The 12,844-nt window shown below is 36.3% G+C and overlaps 1 protein-coding gene across 1 annotated transcript in view; it reads right to left on the reverse strand.

The window, feature by feature from the left end:
- Positions 1-12,844, reverse strand: part of L3MBTL4 (L3MBTL histone methyl-lysine binding protein 4) — a 503,358-nt gene that overhangs the window by 17,812 nt on the left and 472,702 nt on the right. Inside the window, exon 17 of the mRNA XM_051970424.1 lies at positions 1,254-1,423. Within this exon, the coding sequence (XP_051826384.1) occupies positions 1,254-1,423 (170 nt within the window). The remainder of the gene's footprint in view (positions 1-1,253; positions 1,424-12,844) is intronic.

The raw sequence follows: 12,844 nt of genomic DNA on the forward strand, positions 1-12,844 counted from the left end.
GAAACAAAGGAACCAAAACAAAACAATTAGTTAAATGGCTTTCATGACGTCTTTACAATCTTTGTTTTCTTTTCCCCATCAAACTTACATAATAACATAGGTGACATCAGAGCATTTGTTCTGACAAATAGAGAAGGGTATAGTTTTGATAGGGCTTTCATAGAAATCTGTCTTGTACTCATAACTAAGGAAATTTTGGAGCCTTCAATGTCATTCTCAATTTGCTTCCCCCAATGGGCTTCCTATTCCCTGCAAAAGCATTCAGACTAACAGAACATTAAACATTAAAAATATTTTATTCTCACAACAACAAATAAAGGAAAAAATTAATACCTAAGGCAATAGACAATTATAAAAAACTCTTCATCTCCAAACAAGATCTTCTAACTACATGTGGTTTGGGGTTGTTAAACTCTGTAATCCAATAACTCGACTAATCACTAATCATCCATGTTAACTCTGATGAGCAGAATTGATTCAGGGATACCAAATTACTTCTGCTGATTCTCTGAAGGAAATACTATGGTATCTGAGTACATCTACATCTACTACACCTATTTCCATTTATTTTTCTGTGTTAGAGACCCTTCCTATTTGTAGTGTCACTAGTTAGATTGCATTCTTGGACTTACCATAGTTTTTTGATGCTTTTAGGTGGGCACTGGATATACTGACTGATTGTCTCTGGCCACTAAAACATGTTGGACTCACGGTTGACTAGGGTTGCTATCTCTAGATGGAAACATCTAATTTAGTCCCTATCAGAATATGGGTCAGAATGTACAACATATTACTTGTCTATAACCAAATTGAGGTCCACATATACAAATGAAAAATTTCACAGTAATAGCCCACTTAGCCACTTCGAGGTTAAAAATTTCAATTTTTAAGATGAGATACTGGCATTTAGCTCTTAGCTGGCAAATGCAATAGATTTCTTCCAGTCAGTCATTTTTGCATGAGAAGAAAGGCAGGAGGAAGGAAAAGATCTTACTCGACTTTTCCTGGATTATGTCTGATATACTTGGATCTTATGCATTGACCATAGCTTCCCCTTCATACTGAACCAAAAGTTTAATGCATGTTAAAAAAAAAATCTCATTTGGAGGTGAAAAAACCCCATATTCTTAACAAAAATCATTTTATCAGGAATAAAGGAACACAAACATAAAGGCCATTTCAATGTCACAGTTCTAATTTAGACATTCTCCCTTGAAAATCTTCAAAACAAACAAAGAAAATAGATTTCTCACCTCATCAACAGTCCATTTGGCTACTTCACTTGCCTGGATATCAGCCACACCTGGAAGAAGCTTGCAATGCTGTTCTCTGCAGAGGGGAAGGTCCCGGGAGGGGTGGGTTGACATGGCAGACAGGAAGACTGACTGATGGAGGGCCTGTTGCTTACTTTCAGTAGAGTATTCTGGGGGGAAGTAGCATTATATGAAACCACTTTATTCAACCTAACTTAACAAATCTTAATAATACTTAGAGCTAATATTTATAGCAAGTGCTTTTCTATGTGTTTTATAATTATTATATCATTTGATCCTCACAACAACCCTGGAAAGAAGGTGCTATTATCAGTTCCCTTTTAAAGGCAAAAAACAAAAACAGAAACAAAAAAAGGGAAACAGGGATAAAGAGACTTATAAGTGACTAGCCCAGGGTTACACAGCTAGGAAGTATCTGATACCAGGTTTGAACTCAGGTTTTCCTGACTAGTTCTGAGTCACCCAGCTGACCCTGTTTACAGACCTGTGTTTTCTCTGTCCCTGTCCCTCTCCCATACATATATATATAAAATCCTTGATCGCTCTGTTATAGCCTAAGGAGTTGACTAGTTTCCTAGACTATCTTATCACATTGGTGTATCATATTGAACTTTCAGTCTACTAAAAAAAAACAAAACACCTCTAAATCCTGTTTTCACATGAATTGCTACCTGGTCAATCTTCTTTATCCTTGTACTTGTGAATTTTTAAAAGATGCACATGAAAGACTTTACATGTGTTTTTCAAATTTTCCCTTACTAGCATTAGCCTGTAATAAATGTTTAGGTATCTTTCTTTGCTTTTTCCTGTGTTACACTATCCTAAAATACAGAATTCCCTAGAATTCTATTTTGAAGGGAATGTTTCATTACTAGTGTGAAGGCATTTCTCTCTCATACCATCATGGTGGCTTGATATTGAAGTAATGAAAAAAATGGCTGACATTTATATAAAGCTTTAAGGTTTACAATATGATTTCATTTGATCCTCACAACAGTGCTGTAGTACAGGTAGTGTAAATATTTTATGGTCATTTCAAAGATTAGAACACTCAGAGAGATTAGATAGCCTCCCAACTTCACACAGTAAATGGCAGAGTCGGAATTCAAGCCTAAATATTCTAAATCTTGTTTTCTTTTCACTGTACTATCCTATTTTCACACCATTAAAAATTCTCATATATATACAAATACAAAAATAATCATAATACAAAATGACACATATATTAGAGAGGTTTCAAACAAAGTGCAATGTGAGAGGATCCTGAGCATCATAGGATCATAGGTTGCAGGCCTAATAGGAACTTGAAAGATCACCTAATCCAATCCCTCCACTTTCTGTTTGACGAAATAGGCTGAAAGGATTAAACTTGTTGGAACAACATTAGAAACTCAGGCACACCAGGGATTTTCAATGGATTAGGCAAAGGCAATTGATAAGCAGCATTAAGTAATTGTCAAGAAGGAGGACTGATCTTATCATAGGTAAGTGGAACTCACTGATTGGGTAGAAATGGTACTGTTGAACAGTTGGATCAGTAAAAGCAGCTGGGTCTGGTGATGCTCAACTGGGCATATGGGATGTGTGTGTGTGTGTGTGTGTGTGTGTGTGTGAGAGAGAGAGAGAGAGAGAGAGAGAGAGAAACAGAGAGAGACAGAGACAGAGAGACAGAGAGAGAGAAAGAGACAGAGAGAGAGAGAGGGGAGAGAGAGAGACACACAGAGAGAGAGAGAGACAGAGACACAGAGAGAAAGAGAAACGGGGGCGGGGGGAAAGGTGGAAGATGATTCTATAGGTATCATGAGGGGAGAAAGGGAATTTTAGTACTTTCCAAAATGGAGATTTTCTACATGGAGGAAGATTTGTTAATTTTGAAGACTTAGGAGATGGTGAATGAGCATGTTATAGGGCAAAGAAAATACTGAGTGTCTATTTGTTTGTGGTTAGGAATTCTGCTTAATGTCATCTATGTCTTTACAGAGATGACTAATGCTGAGGTAAGTGCATGGATTTCATTCTGTCAATGGTTTATAAACTATATGGTAAGTGAAACTGTCTCAAATGCTGATTGTCATTTGATACTGTCAATCAGTATCAAAAATCCGAACTTGGATATTTCACAAGTTATTCTGAATTCTTAGGGTCCTCTCCAAGAGGAGGTAGATCAATTAAAGTGATTTGTCCAAACGCACACAGACACAGTAAATAGGTGGGATGGAGAGGAGCTTCCTAAAGAAAATATGATTTCTGTGTGGTTTTAACAGATGGGTAAGGAATTTTGTGTTGTTTGTGTGTGTGTGTGTGTGTGTGTAGCAAGAAGAGGAAGGGAGAGAGACTCATCCAGGCATGTGGGATAGCAAGCAAAAATTCCCAGGACTGGGAGACTGAGTATCTAGTTTGAGGAAAAGCAAGAAGGCTAAGTGCCACTGGATTGCAGAATATGGGGAGTAAGAATACTGCAAAGGCAGGAAGGGGCAAGATTATGGAGACTCTTAAAAGCAAAATATTGTGTTTGATCCTGGAGGCAAGAGGGACCCATTAGAGTTGAGTTAAGGGGGGAGGTAAAGGAGACATGGCCAATCTTTCATGGTACAAAGATAAATTTGACAGATAAGTGAAGGAGGGACTGGAAATGGGAAAGACTTGAGGCTCAGAAAATGAATAGATTATTGCAATAGTCCAGATAGAATGGAGGTGGTGGGGAATATGTCAGAGGAGAGAACGGGACATATTTGAAAGATGTTGTGAAAGTAGAAATGACAGGTTTTGGCGACTGATTGGATCTGGAGGTGGGAGGAATGAGAGAGTGAGGAGGCAAGGATGACTCCTAGATGGTGAACCTGAGTCACTGAAAAGGTAATGGCATTTTCCATAGAAATAGGTAAGTTAGGAAGAGGAAAAGGATAATGATTCACTTTTTGAAGTTTAAGATTCTACAAGACATCCAGTTTGAAATGTCCAACAGACAGTTGGAGATGCAGGAGAATCAGATGGAGGAGAGCTGTTGTTTAGCGGATTCCAACTTTTCTGCAACTTCCCCACGGGATCCTCTTGACAAAGATACTGGAGGAGTCTGCCATTTTCCTTTCTAATGTGTCCTATTTTAAAGACAAAGAGCTAAGCTTAGCAACCAGAAGTTATGAGGCTAGATTTGAACTCAGGTATTCCTGACTTCAAGTTGGTGTTCCTTCCATGTATACCTAGCTGTCCCCAGGAGAGAGGTTAGAGCTAGGCAAATAAATCTGAGAATCATGTATGTAGAGATAATAGTTGAACCCACAGGAACTGTTAAGATCACCAAGTGGTAAGAGTATAGAGGGAGAAGAGGGACCCATTAGCATTATATATATATACACATACATATATATATATATAATACCATTAGCAGGTGTGATGTGTGGAGAGTAGGAGCAATCAGACAAGTAGGAGGAGAACCAGGAGGCAATAATATCAAGAAAATCTAGAGAGAAGAGAGTATCAAAAAAAAAATGTGACTTGCAGTGTCAAAGGCTTATAGAAAAGTAAAAAAAAAAAAAAAAAAAAAAGAGGACAAAGGATCATTAGATTTTGTAAGAAATCATGGGTAACTTTGGAGAAAGCAGTTTCAAGTTGTTTATTGTGATCAGAAGTTGGAAAAAGTAGTCAGAAACATTTATTAAGCACTTAATAGTATGCTAAGTATTGAGAATTCAAATACAAAAAAAGATAGTCCCTCCCCAAAAAGCTTACATTCTAATGAAAGAAGATGATGGATAAAAGGAAATCCCAAAATTGAATAAGCAAGGAGAGTAAGAGGGAGGTATCCCAGAACAAGGAAATGATGATGAAGACTTAGGAATCTTGCTGTTAGAAAGCAAAAGTTAAGAAGGGAATGAAAGGAAAGGAAGTGGAGGTATCAATTGCACAAAGTTTTATCTGAAAGTTTAGCTAGAAAAGAGATGTACATGATAGACAGCAGGAACAAAAAGATCAAGTGAGGATTTTTTTGAGAAAGAATTGGCAAAATTAGAATATCTACTCCCTTACAGGAAGACAAGTGGAAGAAACATAATGTGAGATTAGGAGGATGTCAAAAGAGAGAGTTCAGCAAATTGCCTCGATTTTTTTCAGGGAAATATTATAAGGCAAGTTTTTCAGTTGAGAAGGTGAGAGGCAAGTGTGAGGGGGGCTGAAACACTTAGGAAGAGATGCAGCAGTGAGTAAGATAATAAATCAATTAGGGAGCCTTAAAAAGATTGTCCTATCACAGTTGAATGCCCAATTGAGACTATGAAACATAAATTTGTAGAGAATTCAGCCAACACAGTTTTGTGATTTTTCTCCAGCTTTGTTTATCAGGGAATTTTAATTGGAGGAGTGGGTGGTATGGCTAGAGCTTTGATAAGAAATATAATCTTGCAGCAATATGAAGGATGGAGATAGAAAGAGAATGGATGGGTAGTAATGAGGCTTATATTAGGCTGAAAGCTGGAATAATAGGGGGGAAGGAATAGATAAGGTGAAGTCAAGTTAACAAGCATTTATTAAGTACTTACTAGGTACATATAAGCCATAACTTGGAGGAGCTTCCATTTTAATTGGGGGCAGACAATATACAAAAAGGACCTGAAAGCAGGATGGGTGGGAGCATTATCCATACAAGGGCATGGTGGTAAAGTCTATTCAGTATAGAAATGAAGGATGGCTGGCGTAGCCTTTTTTCAAAATAAAGGTTATATGAGGAACTATCAGTGGAAGAAGGGGACTGGGGGAGCAGAGGAATATTCCAGGGTGAGAAGACCACAGGTTGAAGAGAAATTCCAAATTAGGAAATTAGGTCATGAAGGCAAAATTCAGAGTCAGAAGCAAAGCTAGAAGAATTATTTTTGGAAGACTTTTTCCTCTCTGTATACTCTTTCCTAAAGACATCTCAACTATTTTACTAAGATTATCACTTCTATACTTACAGAAGTATATTCTTTATATTTTCTCTCCCTCTTTCTCTCTGTGTCTGTCTCTAACAAACACACACATACACATACCTACAAGTATATATAGATACACAAGTACACACACATATATATGTATATCTCTTGCCTAGACTGCCCCTCCAAACTCTCACATTTATTATCCCTTCATGTATGGGACAACTACACATGGATGTTCCTCCATAACAAATTCAACATGTCAAAAACTGAGATGTGGAGGTAGGAGTAACATGACGAGATAACCAATGGATATGAAAGGAGAAGAATGGAGAAGAGTCCATATCAAGATTTTGAAAACAGGAAATTCAGTAAGTGGTGGTTACATTGACTGAAAGTATGAATTAGAAGAAGGAACAATAAGAAAAAGTTTTGGGAGAGACGAGTTCAATTTCTGACATGCTGAATTTGTTTGGGAAGGACATCTGGGTGCAGCTGCCCAAGTATAAGGAGGTATAGATATGGATCCGAGGTTTGAAAAGTCAGCCTAGGCTACAGAAGTATATATATAGGAGTCAGTTGTATCAAAGGGACATTCAAGCTGTGGAAAGTTGTCTTTCCCTTTTGCTCATGGGTTTGACAGCAGGCCAAATCACTTGGTGATTACATAGGATACTGCCTGATAGACATATTGGATCATCGGGATTTATAGCTGCAGCTGCTAAGTTTGCTCTCATGAAGGATACTATAACAAAGTTCCACTGATGGAGGCTGTCAGTTCACGGCCAGCTTTTCATATGGTATATTTGATTTTTTTGTGTAGTTTCATCTGAATTTGCTGTGAACCAAACATTATCATGGCAAAACAAGATCACTCTCCAGCTAAAAATGTTCTGCCTTTCCTCAAAAATTCCTAGAACACTTGGTGACTTTTCTTAACCTATTTTATTATGCTTATTTATGTATAGTTATCCCTTCCACACCCAGACTTTTCCCATCATGATTTTGAAATATTGTGGGTCAATATACAAAACTAATTGGGAAATTTTGGGGGAGTTTTGCAGAAGCTGAAGACAATATACAAAGCACAGCAAATGACAGAGAGCCTGTGACCAAATATTTAACCCAAATTTTACAGTAACGTACTAAAAAACCTTATAAAAGTAAAAGAAAAAAAATCCAATTTCTTCTCTGGTATGAAGAGAAAGCCAAAAAATTTTACATGGGTTTTCCAGATCACGAGGGTTCTAGACCCCTCAACTTTGCTATGTAAAAGGGATAACTGTATGCCATATTTCTTCCTCTTCCCTAACATCAGTAATAAACTCTTTGAGGGCAGAGACTAGTATTGATTTACTCTGTATTTCAAGGGACTAGCACAATTCCTTGCATGTAGTAGAGGCCTATTAAATGTTTGTTGTATTGACTCAAAACAAGAGAGATTGGTCTTGGAAAAAGGTCATATCTGCTTTCACCTTAAATGTAGCTGTACTCCATAAATAATGGTTCTCTATTACGTCTAGGATCAAAAAAACACCTTACTATAATATATATATATATTTAATATAAAATAATATGTAAAATATATTTGTATCTGCTTTCAACTTAAATGTAGCTGTACTCCATAAATAATGGCTCTCTATTACCTCTAGGATCAAAACAACACCTTACTATAATATATACATATTTAATATAAAATAATATGTAGAATATATTTGATTCTATCTATATTTTATTTGAGCCACTATAGATGGGTTACAACTATAGATCAACTGTAGCCACTACACATCAAAGCCCTGTATAATCTAGCCCATTCCTGCGTTTTGTTGTTTGCTGTTAAGATCTGATTCTTTGTGACTCCATGGACCATACTGTCCATGGGGTTTTCCTGGCAAAGATACTGGAATGGTTTATCATTTTCTTTTCCCAATGGATTAAAGCAAACAGTGGTTTGAGGGATTTGCCCAGGATTATTGTACATTGTGATGAACATGTAGAAGATTGGGTATTACTGCTGCTCAGAAGAGCTTTGTTGAGACCTGGTGAGCTCAATGCACTGTCCAAAGGACATATTAGCTTTTTACCTTAAAAAAAAAAATCAGTTTGGCTAGAGGTTTATATTCTAACCACATTTCCTTCTATTTACTCCACAGACTAAGAGTCTGAGTTATATGGGGAAGACCGAGTCAGATAGTGAGACCAGATAAGGAACAAAGACATTATGGAGGTGCCAAGAAAGCCAGTGTGTTTACAATAAAAAGGAATTTATTTTAAGATACTTTCATCATACATTAGTAAAATTGTTGATATTTTAAAGACTTTTAAGAGAAAGACTACAAAAGAAATATTTTAAGCAATCTAAAAATCTACTTTTGCTAAATGCAAATGATAGGTTAAGTAAGCAGTAGCCACGTAATTTAAAACCTATTATAATGGTCTGTATTTTCCTAACTGAACCTGAAAATATGAAGCATCTATTATGCAAATATTACACCCTTAAATTAATCACCATTTTTAGTTGATGAGCCTGACCTACAGTTTACATAACCCCTTCTACTGCCAATACCCATTAGTAATCAGAAAGGTTTGAAACTACAAATGAACCTGTCAATCACCTTGCCTCTCTATAAAGCACTTTGGGTACAGCATGGGCCAAGATGTCTCAGGAATATTTACTAATGCTCCCTGTCTATGCAGATAACAAGACAGCAAAATTGCTGGCTGTACCCAAATTCTCATGCTTCAGTTGCAGGCAGCAGGAGCAAATTCATCTTTAAATGCTGATTTGTCCAACATTGACCTTTTTAGTATGTAAATAGGTTATCTCTCTCAGTGTAGTTCAACTAACAGAATGTAAGAGGCTGCGGGTTCTGAAGGAAAACTTCTTATTTTCTTCCCAAAGCCAGGATGTTTACAAATGTGAGTACTCATTAAGGAAATTGCCAGGTTAGGCTATGAGTATGTATAAAACACTTACTCCCACCCTATCCCATGGACAACTTGCAAAAGAGTGGGTGGTCAGAAGGAGACAGGAGCCATATAATATAAGAGATTAAGCCTGGGATAAAGTCTAGGTTTTTTTTTTTTTTTTTAGTCTGGCAAAACCCAAACCAATCAAATCAAAATAGTTTGTCAATCAATTACCTGTTCATGCTTAAATAAAGGATGCTTTAAAAAGGAAATGCATTTTTTTTTTTAATATCTCCTATAGGCTCACATCGGCCATGTTAAGGTTTAAACTTCTTAGGAATTTTGGAATCCTTGGTAACTGGATCTAAGCTCCTACAGGTATAAAGTTATCCAGAATCCATTGTTATGTTATTATGTAGAAGAGGGGTCAACAGCATAGTCTGGCAACCACCTGCATTTCAGTAATAGCCAAGTGGGTAGACCTTGTCAAATTATCTTTAGATTCAGAAGAGTTGTGAATATAAGGAAGGTTAAAGGTGCAAGTTACAAAATGAAATAAAACACTGTGTTCCCAAGTGAACAGCTCTTCCATGCTGTGGTTTTTTGTTTGTTTGTTTTTGAGAGCCAATGTATTGCTTTGGGTTATGTAGCATATATTCAGAAATATCAATTTCCAAATTGATAGAATTAGGTATTTTCACAATATATGGCAAATTAGTCTGGTTACCCATGATTTGAGCATAGGCACAAACTAATCCTGAGGGTAAAAAGGCCCTTTTTATAGTTTTTAGTTCTCACCTCACTCTATGATTTGTTTTTGTTTTTGGCTGCATCCATACTATTTATACCATCGTAATGTGTTGATCAAAAGGACAGTCTTGTATAGAAGAGAAAGTTCCCTGGACTCAATCAAAGTATTTGTTTGAAGGGAAGTATCATCTAAATTTCTCAAACACTGAAAAAGGCTTCCTAATCACGCGGGAGGACACAAGGTCTAGGGTGAATATTTTTTTTGCTATAGAAACACTACAGTGATTGGTGAGGAAGAAGTAACATTAATAAAAGAAAAGAGATTTTATTTGTACAACTAAAAAGACATGCTGACCTGGAGTACAGGAGAAGGGAAGAGGCCAAAAGCAGTTTTATCTTATAACAGAACAACATACTACATAAACTGAATCACTTTTAATGTCAAAGAGTAAAAGCTTGAAAATTGTATTTTATGTATACATGACTTGTTTACAGGACCTAGGTATATTTTATAGAAATACATTTTCACAGATTTAGAAGTGGAAGGGATATTAGGGAACAACTATTATGATTCTTTCATTTACATATAAAGAAACGGAGATCCAGCTTTACCACATATAACCAAGATAGGAGGAATACAGTTTTTCTTATTGTGTGTGTTTGGTCTTTCTTGGAGAAGGACTAATAGACTCTGTCATGGACTCCAGTTGCTGATATTCCCTTTTAAGCATAGTCCAATCAAACTGGCCTTTGATTGCCCTTTATACATGACCCTTCATTTCTTGTTTCACTTTCTGTGCCTGGGATCCCTTTTATTACCTCCTCACTTGAAATCTGAGTTTGTTTTAAAATTCACTTCATGAGCCATCTCTTTCATGAAGTATTTCTGTAATCTCCCTATTAATGTCCTTATTCCTTCGAATCGCCCTCTATTTATTTTCCATATACCTTGCCTCTACCTGTATAGGTGGTTCTGCTGTAGTTCCCTCTACCTCCCACTTCCCAGTCCAAAAGGATGTAATCTTCCTGAAGGCAAAGTCTGTTTTGATTTTGCTTTTGGATTTTTAGGGCTCAGCCCTGCCTGGCACCTTGTTGATTAATTGGCTGATTGATTCACCAGTTCACAGTGAGAGCTGGAAAACTGACTTCCAAATTTGTTTTCTTTTCCTTAACTGGACACTTTCTTTAGAAGGATGAATACATAGCATGCTCCTGAGGCAAGAGAAGCAATTTGTAAGCCTCTCAATTGGATTGTAAATTCCATGAGACTGCAATAGCAATTTTATTTTACATGGAGCTCTTATCACCATATGATCTAGCATAATAAAAATAATATTAATAATATTAAAGTTTGTAAAGCATTTTAATATGTGATTTCATTTTTCAAAATCATACCAATTCTCTGGTAATTATTATACTCATTTTGCAAATGCGAAAATTAAAGATCAATGTTTGCAATGGTCATCCAACACATAAAAGGGTTCATTCAAGAGATTGGGCCTGGAGTCAGAAAGACATTTTTTCCCACACTTAATAGTATCTTATTTTTTTCCAGTGTTAATAATATTAAAGTTTGTAAAGCATTTTTAACATTTGTGATTTCATTTTTAAAAATCACAATAATTCTCTGGGTATTATTATTCTCATTTTGCAAATGGGGACATTAAAGATTAGTGTTTGTGTATGGTCATCCAACACATAAAAGGATTGATTCAAAATATAAAGAGGTTGGGCCTGGAGACAAGAAGATTCCAGTCAGGAAGATTTTTTTTCCCATTTAATAGTATTTCTATTTTTTCCAATTACATGTACAGATAATTTTCAACATTTTTAAGATTTTGATTTTCATTTTTTCTCCCTCTCTCCCTTTTTTCTCTCTCCAAGATATTAAGCAATCTGGTATGTTATATATGTACAATCATATTAAACATATTTCCACATTACTCATGTTGTGAAAGAGTAATGCAAACAAAAAGGAAAAACCACAAAAAACAAAAAAACAAAAACAAACAAAAACAGTATGCTTGAAATTGCATTTAGACTCCATAGTTCTTTCTCTGGATATGGATAGCATATGAAGTTAAGTCTTCAGGAAGACATTTTAGCGTGGATTAAAATTTGTCCTCAGATCTGCTTCAGTTTATTCATACATAAAAGGGGGATAATAATAAAACATATGTTCCAAGGTTGTTATAACAATCAAATGAGATAAAATTTGTAAAGTGCTTTGCAATTCTTAAAAGTACTATTTGAATGTTATTTATTGTGAAGACCATGTGTAAGAGTCAGTGATTAAAGGTAATAGGTTGATCCTGCACTTGTGTCTGTCTACCAAAGCCAGCCTGTTTTCCACTATACCATAAATGCTGTGCATGCATTAGAATCTCATTATAGAGACCACTGATAGATTGATAACAGAAACTGGCCTGTGGAAGATCTTAGCTTAAAAAGGCCCAGGTCTCCCACTGCATCCAGGGTGATCTCCAGTCGTCCTGATCTCTATCTGGCCCCTGGACCGAGATGACTCAGGAGGGGAAAGTGAGGCAGGTGACCTTGCCCACTCACTTGCATGTCTCCTCCCTGATGGCCTGATCCTCTTGGAGAACAAAGGACAAACAATAACAAAACCGACAAAAACAAAGATGTCCACATTGGGCTATGGCTAGTGATATTGTTGCCCAGTTTCACCAAACTGAGAGGCTTGGATGGAAGCACACTAGAGCATGAAAGAAAAGTGCCATGTTAGAAATCATTTCAGCCATGTAATGAGAAGGATAACTTTATTGAGAGCACAATTAAGTACTTCAACCATGAGGTTAAAGACCCTTCAGAAAACAGCCAAGAACAATTTAGCACTTTAGAAATATCTCTCCCTTTGAGAGGGCTAATTGTTTTAATTTACAAAAATGCTCTGTGTATAAGGGAGGGAAATCATGAAACATGTATTTAAGTCATATTTTGCTTTTTCTACCAGCCTGTAAGATGACAAATAATAAAGATATATTT

The sequence above is a fragment of the Antechinus flavipes genome, chromosome 1, assembly GCF_016432865.1.
Source record: "Antechinus flavipes isolate AdamAnt ecotype Samford, QLD, Australia chromosome 1, AdamAnt_v2, whole genome shotgun sequence".
NCBI classification, from domain to species: domain Eukaryota; kingdom Metazoa; phylum Chordata; class Mammalia; order Dasyuromorphia; family Dasyuridae; genus Antechinus; species Antechinus flavipes.